The sequence below is a fragment of the Plectropomus leopardus genome, chromosome 3, assembly GCF_026936395.1.
Source record: "Plectropomus leopardus strain MGB_pleo_1.0 chromosome 3, ASM2693639v1, whole genome shotgun sequence".
NCBI classification, from domain to species: domain Eukaryota; kingdom Metazoa; phylum Chordata; class Actinopteri; order Perciformes; family Serranidae; genus Plectropomus; species Plectropomus leopardus.
This window is the reverse complement of record NC_142178.1, coordinates 14,576,382-14,593,646: the sequence shown is the minus strand read 5'-3', so window position 1 is coordinate 14,593,646 and position 17,265 is coordinate 14,576,382. Positions and strand designations below refer to the sequence as shown.

General features: G+C 39.4%; 1 protein-coding gene and 1 long non-coding RNA gene across 3 annotated transcripts; one reads left to right on the top strand and one right to left on the bottom strand.

The window, feature by feature from the left end:
• Positions 1-681: 681 nt before the first annotated feature.
• pdcd4b (programmed cell death 4b) lies at positions 682-13,096 on the top strand. Of its 2 annotated transcripts, none has more exons than XM_088075685.1 (12): positions 682-807; positions 1,272-1,374; positions 2,102-2,416; positions 5,379-5,473; positions 6,074-6,187; positions 6,314-6,535; positions 8,818-8,915; positions 10,565-10,679; positions 11,195-11,302; positions 11,672-11,782; positions 12,352-12,491; positions 12,595-13,096. In XM_088075685.1, exons 2-12 carry the CDS (start codon positions 1,332-1,334, stop codon positions 12,653-12,655), a joined length of 1,422 nt encoding a protein of 473 aa, XP_087931811.1. In that variant the 5' UTR covers positions 682-807; positions 1,272-1,331; the 3' UTR covers positions 12,656-13,096. The 2 variants fall into 2 exon arrangements, with proteins under 2 accessions (XP_087931811.1, XP_042341715.1); XM_042485781.2 differs by having other exon boundaries at positions 698-826.
• Positions 13,097-13,197: 101 nt separating this feature from the next.
• Positions 13,198-15,912, bottom strand: LOC148189937 (uncharacterized). The gene is made up of 3 exons (XR_015776219.1): positions 15,814-15,912; positions 14,657-14,721; positions 13,198-13,951 (listed from the first exon to the last, which is right to left on the bottom strand). It is a non-coding gene; the product is annotated as an uncharacterized LOC148189937 (long non-coding RNA).
• Between the last annotated feature and the right edge of the window lie 1,353 nt (positions 15,913-17,265).

Sequence of the window (17,265 nt, the reverse complement as noted above, 5' to 3'; positions counted from 1 at the left end):
CAGTTTGTCAGCTGTCCTGTGCCGTTATTGATATATATGGAAAATAATATGAAATGGCCATAAAATATGTCACATGGTCTGGGTTCATCAGTTTACTCAACGATCAAACATGCGATCCTGAAGGAGAAAGGTTGGGAACTGCTGCACTACACTATTCATCCATCCCTTTCTGCAGCACTTTGAGGGGGAGTGTTGTAAAAGAGCTCCCCCAAGTGTTGAGGCAAAAACACATCTGCTAAAGCTAAATGTGTAAATCCAAATAGACAGCAATAAAATGCAACTAAATCAAAGAGTCCAAATAGATGTGTAAAAAAAAGTTTGGATATTCTTGCTTTTTTGGACATTTAATATCGATCCTGTCAATACAATAATTACATTTTATCAAATGTACATTTTCTGTATGTATAATCTGTAATTTCCACGGTAGGTTTATAACTTGATTAAGTGAACTGTAACCTGCTGGCCTGAAGAAAAAGACACATAATATTTTCAACAGTTAAATATCATCATCATCATCATCATCACCATCACCACTAATAAACCGGAATATGATAATCTCCCAAAATAGACAGAGCTGTGCTGCAGCCCCACAGATAGGGGGCAGCACTTGATAAACCACAGACGCCACACAGAACATGCCAGAAAAAAATCCCGTGGTGCATTTTCATTGGTCCTTTGTTTAAAAACCCCACACACCCTCAGCCAATCAGAGGCGGAGAACACGGACGTACGCGCCTGCGTTGCTGGGTAGATAAAACAAAAACAACACGGTTGGTGTCAGAGTTTGAAGCTTGGACGCATCAGACGGTCAGTGATTAAATTCACCGTGAGTTATTTAATCGTCAAAGTAATGAAGATATAAATGCGTGTTTTGCATGTCGGTGTTATTGAGGTTTTAACGGTTTTATCGCTTTTGGCTTAAATGTGTGCACCGGGACAGTTAACGTTAGATATAATCTCAACGTCTGAGCTTCGACAAATGATAAACGTCGAGTCACTGATAAATACGATTGGATAAATAATGCGTACAATGTAAATTTAGATGCCGTGTAATTGTTTTTATCGTTGTATTGTGTGCAGTTAGGTACTCTGGAGTTTGGTCTGTTGACGCAGCGCAATATTTTGAAGCTAACGCGACGCTAGCCATTGTTTGTCAACAGTGACTTTGAATGAATAGGGGGAGGGGAGGCTGTTGCGTTGCAGCATGTCTGGGCATGTTATTAGCAATTGTCTGCATAAAAACAATCACTAAATCATTTTTATAATTGCAGGTATTATTCGACTGTTTTTGCACGCTGCTCTGCTGCAGAATCTTTTTACTATTGTAAAACATGGCAACTGACTGCGAGGCCTGGCTGAACGCTAACCCCGTCGGTAAGTGTGATTTAAATGCCTCAGTCACCCCCCTGTGTGTTATGTGGGGCACTGGGACTTTTTCATACGGAAGTGGTTGATTGCTTGTGAGCTTGCACTGCCTGCAGGATCAGTGATGTTGCATTTGGCATTGATGTCATTGTGCTGCATATCCTACATTTTGTGGGTGACTGCAGATAGAAATTGACTGTTAAGTAATCCTGACATAATGCATCTTTGTTTTCAGTTTATTGTGTTTGCACGTGGCTCCTGCTGACATAAGTACAGCTAAGAAAAATGCATCTTAAAGCTCTTGTCTCCCAGATCTGTTTTGCACATAAAAGCAGCTTACTTATATTTTGTCATTTATGACCAAAGCTATGAAACATTTTACTAACTGACTTAATATTTTCAAAAGAAAGCGAAAACACATAGCCCTGACTTTCTAAAAGTGACTTTATTTTTACACTTCAGACTGCAGCAATTCTTTAAAAATGTTTTATCTTACTTGATTTTTTATTATTTATGGTGTTATGTTATGATTTAAAGCAAATATGTTTTGATAAAAGTTTTTAAATTGCCTTTTATGTTGAATTGCCTTGCTTGCGTGTTTTATGTCCATTCTTTCTTACAATCCCCTTATTGTTAATCATATTGTGCTGCATTTCTTATACAAAGTATGCTATTTAAATAAAATGTATTGACATTGTCATTAGTGCAACACATTTTTTCTCTTGAAATCCCACAGAGGCTGAGGACTTGAGTGACTCCTTTGCATCTGGAGAGGAAGACAACGCAGGATCGGTTGTCAACAAAAACCTGAAAAATGAGATTAATGGCAATTGGCTGTCCTCGTCAAGCAACAGCATCCATGAAGCACGTCTTAAGGCAAAGGCCAAGCGCAGGCTCAGAAAGAACTCCTCCAGGGACTCCGGCAGGGGGGACTCTCTCAGCGATAACGGGGATGTGGTCAGGGGATCCTCAGTGGCACCCACCAGCCCCAAGAGCAAGCTGCTGGACAGAAAGTCCCGACTGGGCAAGGGCAGAGGTCTGCCAAAGAAAGGTAAGAAGATTTAGCATTATAATAAATGAAAATGTTAGTCTAATTTTTTATAAAACAGTATGATAATCTTAAGTTATCGTGCAACATTGTGATACCAGAGAGATCAGTTGTCCCAGTGTCACTAGTTTTTAAGGGATAACCTTTTGCTGGTCATGACCACAGGCGAGTGAAAGTTAATCAAAGAGCCGCCGGTGTTTCAGTGCTACAAAGAGAAGGCCTTCATGACTGGATGTGTGACCTACTTGTCATCACCTGTTGGTCCTCCATCTAGAAGCCATAAACTCATTAGCGTGTTAACAAATGGCCAGGTGATATTTAGCTGGTCACATCCATTTAAAAGCAACCTTTTCTTTTCCCACCATCTGCTCAGTCAAGCTCGTCTGTAAATTTACATCAGGGGCTTAATAATAATCTCGGCATCGGTTGTGTTTAGGGAACTGAAACTTGCTGTGATATTCTGTCAGTTCATTTGGATGTGACCTGAATATTTCACCTTTTGGTGAGATTGTTAAGTTACTTTAATAAGGTTTTTGAAGCATTTGTTTTCCCTACATATGAGGTTTGTTATCCGTTTTTGTGTTGCTGAAGGGCACAGTCATAGTCATAGATATATACTTACTTACAATGGTTGACTCTACTGATATCAGCATTAGCAGGGTTCCCTCAGTCCTGGAAAACCTGGAGAATCATGAAAATGTATTTGTATGTATGAAAATGTATTTTGAAACTTTGTCCATTAACCCTTTGAGGTCTAGAGCAACATTACTTTTCTTGTTCTGCTTTCAGACACATTTCATAATCAGTGAAAACTGTGAACCCTGACCAAATTTGTGCGATTTCTTTAAAAAAAAACATGGGGGAAAAAGGCAATCAGCAACTTGGCAAGAAATGATCCACAATGGAAGAAATTTGTGGATTTGGAAAATTATTACTAAAAGCTGGGAATATTTTTTAAGCACTAATAACCAATGATAACTCCACTGACCGACCTTATCCCTTCCACTAAATGTGTTTTCTATTTGACACTAACACATCTTAAATGTACAAGTAGATCATAATTTAGTAAGTGTCAGCATCTTGTAATAGTCCAGCTGTCTCCGACTGTGAGTCCTCACTCGGTGCTGCAAGCATGCAATGGTACGAAATGTCCCAGCAGCCTGCAGTACAGTTGCTCAGTCACTTTGCTCTTCCCATGGGCAGTGGAACTAGAACAACTGTAGTTTCTCTTGGCACAATGTCTGTCCGTTTTTCTGGTTGCATAACAGAGCTTTCACGCCAGTGGAGCCCTGTTATTTGAGCCCCTAGCTCTCCAGCGTTAAAACTTAATGTGTTGCAGTTTTGAAAGACAAACGCAGTGGATGTGCCGAGAGCGAACTGCCGTCCACCATGTCGTAATGCTAGTGGAACACTTTTGCGCAACTAATGTAGGCTGCGCTAAATATAGTTCATATGCCACATTCAGGGTGGGACTAATGGAGGTTTTAGAGCATATCACAAAAGCTGCTCGGTGTTGGGCCTCTTAAACTTATCTTCAATCTGTTAGTGGTGACCTCAGACTCAACAGATGTTTGTTTGTGTAACATGTACAAAGGCGTCACCTCCCTGGACACAAGGATTATATCACAGCATGTTAAAAAATGTAGCCTGGGTATTAGTACAGATTACACAACAACAGCTTGAAGGTGGAAGATGGTTTAAGGTAGAAGGTAGTCATTTTTTTAAACAAAGTTTTTAAAAGATGAAATTACATTTGTCCTTGATCCTGCTACATCTTTGGAGTTAAAGGATGAGTTCATTAAAATAAGATGTCATCCGGTTGCTTGATGATGTTGCTGCTGGTGGCATCATGCAATTCCTGCAGTGCATTTTTTTGAAATTATGAAATAAATATTAACCTGAGAGTTGCCCTTTAACATGCTGAATCGACCAAAAATGCATGAAGCAAAGGCAGAGTAGTGCCAGCGGTGCAGGACACACCGCAAAAACTAGGGTGCGAGATGCTCACCTAGTGCCCGACCATCAGCTGACCAGCTTGTCCGTGTCAGGGCCTTACTCACACACACAGGCTGTCAGACCAGTGGGCGGTCCTTCAATGTGGACCAGGACACTTAAGTGTACTCACGGCTCAAAGAATGCGACCATATGTGTCCCAGACCACCTCAGCATGTGGTCTGAGCGATCAGCTCTCAAGACGCATTGGGTGCATTCACACCTGTACTTAAAGCTTTCCACTTGTGATCTGATTACCTGTGACGCATGTTAATATGTTAATACCAGGTGGCTCAGTTTAAAATTAAAGGCCTGCCGGTGGACTGTCAAAATGTCAAAACTTTTCTTGACTGTATTTTCCTTTGATCTTAAAATGAAAAGCTCACACACATTTGAAAACAATCGGGTCGAATAATGTTTGGAGGTCAGGACAGCTAAATAACCAGCGGGGGTACCCACCCTCTCACAGCATGGAGGTGGTCCGGTTCCTTGTGAGCAGATTCTGAAAATTTGTCTGGAACTAGCACGGTACAGTGTGTGTTTGACCCTAAGTTGCTCATAACATTTAACCTGACAAATGTTACAAAAACACAAGTTTGAAAATGTTCCCCTGCTGCAGATCAGCACCTTCTTTCTGTTTCCACGACCCAGTATTTTGAGACATGACATCATGCTGTGTAACCCTCAACTCCCACTTTCTTATTATGTCTGCTTAGAAAAGGCTTTGAGGGGTTATATCAGGAGTTGTATTTCAGGGACATGACGTTCAGAGACACGAATATTCCCAAAAGTTGCAACTTATTTTCTTTTCCATAGTAACTGTGAACTGGAAACTCGTGTTACAGGTAATCCAGACATGTGTACCACTAAATCTTTTGAAAATGACACTGCTGGTGGTCTTGCTTTTTTGCCATGCTGGTTTAAAATGGTGTCAGATGTCATGTCTAACATTGTGGCTGACCTTTGTCTGCAGGTGGTGCTGGAGGAAAAGGTGTGTGGGGCCGATCTGGTGAAGTTTATGAGCCAGAGGAGGTCGATCAGAAAGACCCCAACTATGACGAAGCTCAGGTACAGACTGTGGTGTTGATAGTGAATATCTTAATTATATTTAGCGTTCCCGCAGATCCTTAAAAGTCTTTTTTTAAGGCCTAAAGGCATTAAAATGTATAAAATCGATCTTTTAAAAGTCTCAGAAATGCTACGACTTAGGAAGGACATTATGAATCAGTTTTCTCAAATAAATATCAAAATAATTGGCAATATCTTTTTTAAAAATAATTTACACAATGTCCCATTGCTTTTATGTCACGCAGTTAAGGAAAGAAGAAACTTTTTTTTTTTTTCAATCGATATTTGAAGTAGATTGTATGACTTTTTATTCTGACACGTTACAATAAAACTTTTGGTGAAACTGTCCCTAACCCTTAGTCATTCATGTCTGTTCATGTTTTTTTTTTAAGTAAAGTAAATTTTGAATGGCATTAAAATCGTCTTTAAAAGTGTTAAATCTGACTTGCTTTAATCTGCAGGATCCCTGTATATAAGTAATGTTTAGAACAGCATGATCATTTCTAAGATCTAATACAATCCAATGAACTGCCCTTATGGCAGCTCATCTGTGTAATCGCCCAAACACTAGACCTGGAATATGATTGTGTGTTTTGACAGGAAAATTGTGTGTATGAGACTGTGGTCCCCCCGCTGGAAGAGAGGGACTTTGAGAAGACAGTCACCCCCATCGTGCAAGAGTACTTTGAACACGGAGATACAAATGAAGTAGCAGTAAGTGTGCAGGAAGCATCCTGTCAGCAAACGTGTAACGGAAGCAGAAATCTACACGGGGGAAAAAATAATAAAAATCGAAAAACTTGAACAGAAACGCTAATAATCGTCTCTCTCCACATCCAGGAGCTGCTCGCAGAACTGAACCTGGGACCAATGCGGAGTGAGGTACCCTCGCTGGCTGTGTCGCTGGCCCTGGAGGCCAAAGCCAGCCACCGGGAGCTCACCTCCAGGCTGCTGGCTGACCTGTGTGGGCCGGTGCTGTCCCGCAGCGACATGGAAAACTCCTTTGACAAACTGCTTCAAGAGCTGCCCGATCTGGTCCTGGATACACCCGGAGCCCCGCAGGTGAGTCTCCTGTGTGTCTGGAGTCTGTTTACACCTGTGGATTCATTTGCAACGTGTTGATTTTTGTTGTGAATTCAGAATATTTTAAACTTTTAAATCCAAATTAAAATACTGAAAGAACTGTTAGAGGTTATGGGTCAGCTCCTCTGTTTGACAATTTTCCTTATTAAACAGAAACAATAAAGCACTCCCTTGGCGCTACAGTGAATACACTGTATTTTTTTTTCTCATTCATGTTTCAGGATATTTTAATTTTTTATTACCAGGACATTTTAGTCCAGTGTGTAAGATGAAGGGGGATTTGGTGGCATCTAGTGATGAGGATTGCAGAGTTGCAACCTGGTGAAACATTTCCTGGCTAGAATTCCCTCAGCGTTCATTGCTCAGGAGGTTTAACCCATGTGCCAAATTATCTGCAGAGATCTCTTCCTCTCCAAAACAAACAGACCCGGTAATCAGTTTTATGTCACAATCAGTGTATCTCTGATGCTATTTGGCATTCTGAAATGGGCAGCACACACTGACCACTTGCTAATTTGAGCTCACCTGTTTTTCCTCCGATAACTTAAGATCCAGACGTTCAGGAGGGTTTTAACGGGAGCCGAATTAATAGGCAGAGATGGCCTCCTCTCCAAAACAATCACACGTGGTAATTTAAACCAGTAAAAACACTGACATTACTGTAAAAACACAAATCAGTGGTATTCCAACACTGCATGTTGCGCTTGGGCTTCTAACTATGGCGGCTGATGCAAAAATGCAAATGGCCTGTTATAGAGCCAGTGCTCAGTGTGTCCGTTCTTGGCTACGGTGCAACATGGCCATCTCCATAAACGAGGACGTGCTTGCAATGCAAATATAAAGGGCTCGTTCTAAAGTAATGAAAACACAACAATTCTTACTTTAAGACAGTTACACACTAAAGAAAACATACTTATTATGTCTTTTTCTGCCAATATACCCCCTAAATCCTGTACACTGGACCTTTAACAAACCGATGAGGGGAACTGGCCTTTTTGTTTTTCTTGTTTAGCATAGAAGGGACTACAACTGCATTTTGTTTTGCAGCCCTGTTTTGTTTCTTGACAATAAGTTAAACTTGAGCGTGACCTCTGTCAGTCTGACTGCAGTAAACGCACAAAGTATGTTTTCTGCTTGAGGTGGTGTGTTTGAGTTTGTATACAGTCTGTGGTGCAGCAGAGGGGAACAACACTGTGGGCTGATGTGTTTCTGTGTGTGGGAGAGCTAGCGTGTGTGTGTGTGTGTGTGTGTGTGTGTGTGTGTGTGTGTGTGTGTGTGTGTGTGTGTGTGTGTGTGTGTGTGTGTGTGTGTGTGTATGTGTGTGTGTGTGTGTGTGTGTGTTTGAGCTCTTTCCTTTTCAGCCTGCACAGACATGAGATCTCTGTCTATTGTCTGTGCTCGCAAAATGCAAGCTCAGCAAAGGACGCTCAAAGGGTTATTGGTCGTCCTCCCCCCACACCCCTCCTGTTGCTGTCTCAGTGGGGCTCACTGGTCATTTCTGTCCCACTCTCACAGTTCTCTGAGGGTTTTAAAGGGACATTATGACTCTGCCCTGCCCCCCCACCTCCTTCTCTTTACCCCTTTCACTCTCTCTTTCTCAGTTTCTCTCTTGCTCTCAGACACACACACACACACATCACACACTCCTCTCTTTCTTCTCATGTTGCCTGACAGTCTAGCCACAGCCACGGCTCAAATGAGAGGGAGCTGCCTCTTGTCTGAACAGGAACAATGATCAGTGGTGAGCACAAGCTTTGTGGAGGCCAGAAGAGCAAAGCCAGCTCTTTCGTTTTCCCTAAATCATGTGTCCCAACTACTGTAAACAAACACACGCACACGTGCCCCTGAGGCCTCCGCCAGGCCTCTTTCATGTCAGTGGTGTTTGTGTTTGGCGTTAGAACTGAAGCATGTTGCAATTGTGATCTAATGATGTGTAACAGTATCATTAGTTTCACTTCAAAATCTACTTGGATTTTTTAAAGCAGCGGATTAAGTTAAATCTAATGTACTCTCACGCTGTTTCTGTGTACTTTGGCAAGAGGACACTGTTCCTTTAAGTAATGAATTTAAAAGAAAACATTGATTTTTAAATATGACTTGACCTACTTATATTCAACAAGGTTACCTGCTTTATGACGAATCAACAGAATAAAAGGTTCAGCAGTCACCCTGCTACTGAACTGTGCCATGTTTAGCATGGAGCAACACAATTTGTTTTGGTTTGTTTACATTTTCCCCCCTTTTTTTCCTTTATTTTCCAGTTGGTGGGCCAATTCATTGCACGCGCTGTTAGCGACCAAATATTGTCCCAGGGCTACATTGAGGGCTACAAAGGCAGAGTTGACTGTCAGTACACAAGGTATGTGACTGTTGGCCAAGCTCTGCTGGTGTCATGACTCTGGTTACCTGCTTTTTGCTGCTATTACAAAAATCCTTAGAGATAATGTCAGAGGCTTAAGTGTTTGTATGTGAGATTATAGTGGAACCATAAAGATAAGAGGGTATGAAGCCATAATGTCATATAGAGTCTGTTCATATTTAGTAGTTACTATTCAAGCATAAAAAGTGGTCACTTCAGGAAGAAAGGTAAATCTGAACTTTTCTTTAAGCTGTGTGTCAGTGCATGTGAACAAGAGCAGACGGGTGTTAAAGGCAAAGAACACAGATCTTGTGAGGAGGAGTGTCAGTATCGGGCCAGATCAACATATTTTGTGATTAATAATAATAATAATTCATTGTATTTATCGGCACCTTTCTGGAAACTCAAGGTCACCTCACATTCAATGATAAAACAAACACACAACAATAAAATTGATGTTAATAAAAACAATAAATGAAACGGCGCAGTGTGGTCAGAGGGAATTTGTGATTGATTGATCGTAATTGGTTATTTTAAGCATGTGCCCTGCGTGATCCTTTGTTAATGTCCGTGTCATAAATGGAGAGCACAATTTGCAGCACATATTTAGGTTTAATTGTAATGCTGCTGTCTCAATAAGTAGAAACTAATCTTTATTTTTATGTTCAACTTAAGCTGCTACACCAGTTTAAGTGAAATTGAAATGTTTGTCATTTCATTTTTAGTGTATTAGTTTTACTATCATGCTGTAATGAGCGGAATTGTGACTGATGTTTACTTGTGATCAGAAATGTTAAAGTTAAGCAATAACACTGGAACTGTTATAGTCCTCATCTACAGTGTTCTGTACTTTTATTACAATGCGGCATTAAGGGGATCTGAGAGCATTTTCTGAGGACACGTTTTAGTTTGTTTACTTTATTTTGTTGAAAGAACAAAGTTAGTGGAATTGAGAGCTATTTCTAAAGACATTTTAGGTTGTGTACTTGATTATTTTATGCTACACTAAGTAGAATATGAAAGAGGCATATGAAAATATATTTTAGGTTTTTTTAAAACTTTTTTTTTTTTTTTAAAGTAAAATGAAAAAAAAAAACACAGGGAACTGTTTGGATGCAGAGATTTCTTTTTGGATTGCATTGCAGAGCTATTAAATTGTAATAACTGAAGTACTTGCTTGAAGTACGCATTGTGTAGCTGTATTATCCAGGTAAGTACCATAGACTGTATAAAGATAAATACAAGTATCGGATCAGGACTCTGTATCGGCTGATACTCAATATTACGTAATTGAGATCAGGGGAAAAAAGTCTTGATCAGGACTTCCCAACTTGTAAGTATTACATCAGTTATAGGAATCAAATCCTGCTGTGTTTTCAGTAAAATTTTCATTAAGTACTGCAGTGTCACTGACAAAGGTTTCTCAAACATGAAAAGCAGCTTTTGGTGCAGAGGCTCAGTATCAAACCCACAGCACCCACAGAACAGGTGTAACAAACAGGTGAAACAGCGGGGGTTTGCATATTAGAGGAGAAGCAGTTTGATCACTTTCAGGTTGGAGAGGTGGGACAGTAATGAGTGCGGGGATGAAAGAGAGCTACTGTGTGACATCTTTACCACACAAACCTTGCCTGTTTTTAATCCTCCAGAGCGTCATTAGACCGGGCAGCGGTGCTGCTGAAGATGAATATGGGTGGCCTACGCATTGACAACCAGTGGGGGACAGGCGGAGGACAGAGACCTGTCATACAGCTCATCAAAGAGGTAGGTTACATAACGCAGACACCAGGACCAGACCTTCTCCTTTAGGTCTTATCGTCATCTTGTGTTCTAAAGCTTTATCTGGTTCCATAAATTCACCACTATTAAGAAGACAAAAAAATGACATATTGATGGCTGGGAAATAAACAGTATACTGGTGAAAACAAACGCTCCGTGATCTTTGTTTATTTCAAAGAAACTCTGACCTGAGCATCATCATTTCTGTGTAAACACTGCTCTAACTTGTATCAATATAGCACCCCGTTATAAAACAGTTCTTAAATCTTTTTCTTAAATACTGAAGAACTAAATTAACATTTTTATCGGTGAAGATGTATACCTAGCTCACGATTTTTTGAGTCTTTGAGAGGGGGATTTCAAAGAATATTGGGTGTGATACCACACAAGCCCAAAAGTCCCTACAATTAAGACTTAATGGAACTCTTTCTACAACTTTTTGCAGTAATTTTGAAAAAGCTGGAGGTTAATTATTCATATCCTTTTCTCTATCCGGTCAGATGAACCTGCTGTTGAAGGAGTACATACTATCTGGAGACACCAAGGAGGCTGAGAGGTGCCTGAGAGATCTGGAGGTTCCCCATTTCCACCATGAGTTTGTCTATGAGGTAAACACTGCAGCATAACAGCCAAAAAACTCAGCCTTTCTTTAATCCGGATGGACATCAGTTTTTCTTGTTCTGCATTCAAGCTTTTGAAAACTGAGCAAAAAGGTTTAATTCTCTTCAAAAATATGAGAAAAAGCAATGAGAGATTGGGTCAAAGCATCACACATCAGGTGCTTCAAAGGCCAAACGTGTACATGTCAGGACACTCATTATGTGAAACTTCTTACCTCGGCTTAAAGTAGTCATTTTTTTTATTCCTAATCCCCGTTGAGTGCAGATGTATGTTTTGTGCTGCAGTGAGGTGCTTGTCGGTATTAGCATCGGTTTTGAGCTCTGATACGAGGCTGTGAATATTTCCCTTTCCCTCAGGCGATAGTTATGGTGTTGGAGTCCAAAGGAGACAAAACACTGAAAATGGTTCTGCAGCTTCTGAAGTCGCTCTCCGGCTCCTCCGTCATCACTGTGGACCAAATGAGAAGGGTAAAGTGCCACCTGGTGTTTGAGTCTTGCACTGCACATCATTTTTTCACCCTGCAGCAGCTCATTTGTTTGCAAACCGTAGAACAGGAGTGTCCAAACTCCTGTGAACCAGAGCCAGATTAGATGCCTGCCTCTCATGTCATACGGGTTATTTAAAAAAAAAAATCACATACAAATGACACAAACACAACAGTTTTGTCTTGAAGTGCAAAAATATTCAACTCTCCACCACTCCTGGAAGCTCTTGTCGTTGACTTCGTACTGCTTTGCCGTGGCCATGTCTGCTGCGTTGTAGGAAATATCTGCTGAATTTGCTTGTTTATTGTATGTTTATGAAAAGTTCCTACTTGGTGCATGTCTCCAAACTGTGTGATAGTCCTACCATCTTGAGGTGAAAGAAAATAAATGCAAAGTGATCTTTCTTGATTAACCAATATTGTGTTATTCATATAGCATATTTTGAAATGCAAGAGCCATTTAAAATCGGTGCGTGGGCCACAGTCCAGGCCGGACTTTGGACTGCCTTAAAAGATGCTGTTTTATATATAATGTCTTTTTTTCGTCCATAGGGCTATGAAAGGGTTTATATGGACATTGCTGAAATCAACATCGATGTCCCTCGTGCATACTTCATCCTGGAGCAATACGTTGATAAGAGCTTCAGTATGGGAATCATTGATGTTAAGATAAGAGATCTTTGTCCTTGTCGGTAAGTGCACGCTCCTTACACTCACCTTTGAAGGGAGATGAGTTTTTGGTTTTGTTTTTTTTAATTTTTTAAATGACTGTTAATACGCTCTCTCTCTTATCAGAGGCCGGAAGAGATTTGTCAGCGAGGGAGACGGTGGTGTCGTCAAACTTGAAAGTTACTGAAGAGCCCTTTTTATGTGCCAGATTTCCCGAAGAGGATAAATCTACTTTTTTACTTGCATATTTTTCAAAATAGTCGGGTACAATTTTTCCCTTCTAACAGTCAAAAGAATGTACATTTCTGAAATTGAGGTGGGGTGAAAAAAACAACAAATGCACTTTTGACTGAAACTGAAGTAGATCACTTTCTCCAAGGTGTTTTAATATAAACATTTACATAAGCTAACCCTTAAAGTGCCACACCTCGCAGTGTCAGTCATTCCATGTTGTTATGTACAGTATTTTCTTGGTTTCACTGCCACTCCTTCTGTGTTTTGTAGAAAGCAGTGTTTGTACAGAGATGACTGGTTTGTGTCAAAAGCTTTATAAAGGGGTAAACAAAAAAATAAAGAAAGGGGAGTGTGTTGGTTAAATGCAATACTTGCTCCCTAACTAGCTGCTGTTTCTATGCTGTGCTTGACTTGTTTTTCTTCTTTTACCCTTTAAATTACACAAAGATGTCATTATTGAAGGTATCAAGACATAAGTACAGTGAACAAAACAAATACCAGTTGGGCAACTTCACAAAATGGTGAAATGTTTATTTTTATATCTGGGGAATACTGGTGTGTGAAATGTACCATGTATTGCTCCTTGTTTGTTCATTAAATCTCTATTAAATAATCAAAGACTGCCTTTTGTGAATGTCACAATATCAAGAAACTACTATATGTTGCAACTTGTCTCTTTGATCTAATTCATAAATTGCTCTGTCCTGTATTTACTCAACAAGGATGCTGTTAGCTGACATTGAATTCATTAATGTCAAATTACAGATGCAATGATGCAAATAAAAAGTCATGCGTTTAAATACACAGGTCTTAATAGTAAACCACAATGGAAAATTGGCCTGCAAAGACGTTATCCTTTCCAATGCAGTAAATCATTTTGACAATGACTAGTAAACAGTAGGACTTTTAAAAGGAGAGGGTGTGTCCAGGTGACTCCCTCCTCATCTGCTCCACAAAGCCGAACATCAGTAACACATTTATATTGTACTTGACTGTCCACGTAAACTACAGTGCGGGATAACTCTGGGTTGGTGCCATCCATCTGAAAGAACTTGTTTGAGCATTCCTGCTGTTACGAGTCCATTTGATGTCTACTGCAACTGCTCCTTCATTGCCAGTTCCTGCTGCTTGACGGCCTCTTGAGCCTCCATCTGCATCTTCTCCAGTTTCTCTAGGGTGACTGATTTGAGTGGGAGCAGCTTTGGCTTACACAGAACCATGGTAGGGACATCTTCCATGGAAAGTTGCCCTGTGGATATATTGCCAAAACAGGAGGGGGAAAAAAGCCCACTCAACTTCAACATAAACTCTCAAATCACATAAACTAGTCTTGGCTTAAATGCAAAGATAATAAGACTTGGCTGGATTGTTGCTATTTTTCACAGAAGTGTTTCGCACATTAGCAGTGAGAAATGTTCTACCTACTCACAAACTTTTATAATAAAATGCTGCAACTGTAAGAGAACAGGTCTGCAGTTAAAAATGTGTCCTTCTAGCAGCCTGCAATGCCCAGGATTTTTAAAAGGGAGTCTAATGTCAAATATTCAGACTTTTATACCTGTAGGTTCTTAATTGTGACTCACAACACCTTTGCTTGCCAATGATATACTGTTGCACTGATTTTTACAAATCACTCACTGCATGAAGAATCCAGACATTTCACACATCTGCTGCTCTGCCTGTAAATAGCTTGTAGCAATTAAAAAGCATTTAACACCCCAGAACACAATTTTATCCTGCAATGGCACTGACACAGTTAATATAAATGTTTGTACAGCAACAATGCCCATGGTGTTGTGCTGTAAAAGAGACTGCACAGAGCACAGAGCACCCACTGACTAATTTTGCAAGCTTTTGCACATTTCTAAACAGTTCACATGTTGTATTGAGCTCCACAAACAGCCTTTTGTTTGGAACTACTGCTGTTCAAATAGCTATCTGCTGTGGTACAAACCTTGTTTAGGCAGGACTTCTCTGAATATTGACTTGACTTCTGGCATTGTGTCTTCTGAGTGCTTTCTGTAAGGTAAACATATTAGTTTATTACATTTGTCTTATCGACATAGATTCACGAAACCAAGGTATAACGAGCAGTTTAATATCTGTAAATACAAGCATGTCTGCTCAAAAAGAGAAACCAAAAAAAAGTGACACTGTGGGGTCATCAAGATAGCCGCTAATATTATTCGGTATTTCTTGGTTGATAATTGATAGCGATCTGACTCATTACTCCCTTACAAGAAAGCAAATAAGATAAAGATAAGATAAAGTAAATAGAGAGATTAAATTGAGGGAAGACTGGGGTACAAGCTTGGTATAACTCTTAGAAACCTAAACATATTGGTTTGATTTCTTAAAAAACAAACAAACATGACAACAGGCAACCTAACAAGACATGGCAACATTACATGCAATGTATGGGACATTTCTTGCCAAGTTGGTCATTGCCTCTTAACCGCACGTTTTCATAAGAATCAAAACCAATTTGCTTAGTTTTCAAAGACCAAAAAAGCTTGTGAAAGGCATTTGTATGCAGTATAAGAAAATTAATGTCGTATAATGTGTATTCACATGCACATGAACCTCATATTAACGGTATAATAAAACGCACAATAGTGAGTTTATTTTCACAACTTGGTTTGCAGCCGGGTGAAATCATTTAGCTACATATCAAGCGGTATATTTCGATAAGAGCACAATCAGTTTGACAATACAAGACAGATAACACGAAACCATCCTTAACGAAAACAATCATAATAATGCATCAGTGCCTTTGTGGCGTATTTGTAAAATTTAGCTATTTCACTATGTTATTCGTTCCCGTTTCAGCATGATTTTGATGTAACGTTAGTTGGTTATTAATGTCCGGTTATGTTAGCGTTGGATCTGTTGGTTCATTTAAAGATTGGGAGTAAATCCGGGCCCCTTATGTCATAGCATTATAGCCAACGGTTAGCTCAAAAGCTAGCTAGCTTTAGCACGTAACAACCAAGGCACATGTCAGACTAAAATGACACATTTTTTTGGCAAATGCAATGTCTTTCCATTGTGTTTTGCGGACACGTTACATTAAAAACAGTGATTATAAAATTGGGTTGTTGATAATCCTACCTTTAGCACCAGGAAGGGATTGGGGATTACAGCGGTTGTCAAGCCAACGCTTCCTCAAGAATCACGTGACGTTCTTCTTCGCTTTATTTATAATACATCCATGTCTCAGGCACATAGCTTCATTGACATCTACAGGCCGCTATCAGAACAACACAACCCAAAACATCACCATGGTGACTGTCTTTTTACACTGTTAGTTTGTTTAATTAACAGTTTTACACAGTTTTTGTAGTGACGCGTTTTATGGCGTGAATGTAGTTAGACATATACGACAAAAACAGTCAGAACCCTGTCAGGAATCACATTTACAGTACAATTAATTTGCTGCCATTGTAGTCTCCTTGTGGAGTTTTAATTAGCACGTTTAGTGATAACAGATAACATTAGATATCACTTTAATGATAGAAATAATTCTATAATTTATCTTACGTGTCAGGACATCAAATGTTTTACAAAAATACAAAAAACATTTCATCAAACAACAAACACTGCAACAGACAGTACAAAAAATGCAGTGCAACATATTACTCATTACGTATCACATTATCACAGTGTTTGACTCTGTTACACTGACTCTAATAATGTATAAAATGTACATATTTTAAATTGCATATTACTTTCAGTTATTGTATCACACTATCATTCATCCATGAAAAGTAGAAGCATTTAATTAATTAAGTAGCCTACTGTTCTTATGTATAATTGTGAGGAACTTGTCCTTTACCTCCATCAAATGTTACTTTCTACTGCATTGCATTTGAGGAGAAAATATTGTTCTCTCCTATAAATTTCTTTGACAGCTGCAACTAGTTATATTACAGAATTACATTGCCTTTAAAAAACATGTCATCCTCTCATAATTTGCCCCAGCTCCACAAGCTGAAACACGAACATGCTATCATTATAATGCATTAATAATAACAGTAGAACTATATAATACTTAACAATATAAACCCCTGAAAAGTTTTGCATATGTGAGTTCTTGCTGCAAATACTGATGCACTTTTATTTAAAGTCCCTCTCTACTAAAATTGTGTTTGGCTTATAGTTACTTTACAGTGATGTTTGAGCTCCACTGTGCAGAGTGATTGATGTGAGGAGTTTGACACTAAAGGCTTATGTTTTTAGGAAACGTTCTCTAAGCTTATCTTGAATCTATGTTTAAGGTGTGTACATAGCACAGGCATGATTTTATGAAATGACAGTTAATTCGGAAGCCAGTTGTGGTGAAATATTAAATTTATCCAAGTGTGATGAGGAAACACCCAAGACACATATACTGATAATAGAGTTTTCAGTGAGACAGGAGAGACGTCTCACAGATGATGTAATTTAACATTGTTCCAGTACAGAGTATTAGACTGATGTGTTGCACAGGGAGTTTATAGTTGCTAATTTACAACTCTTGCCCCTAGTTGGGCTTTTATATGTAGCTTAATATAAAATACAGTT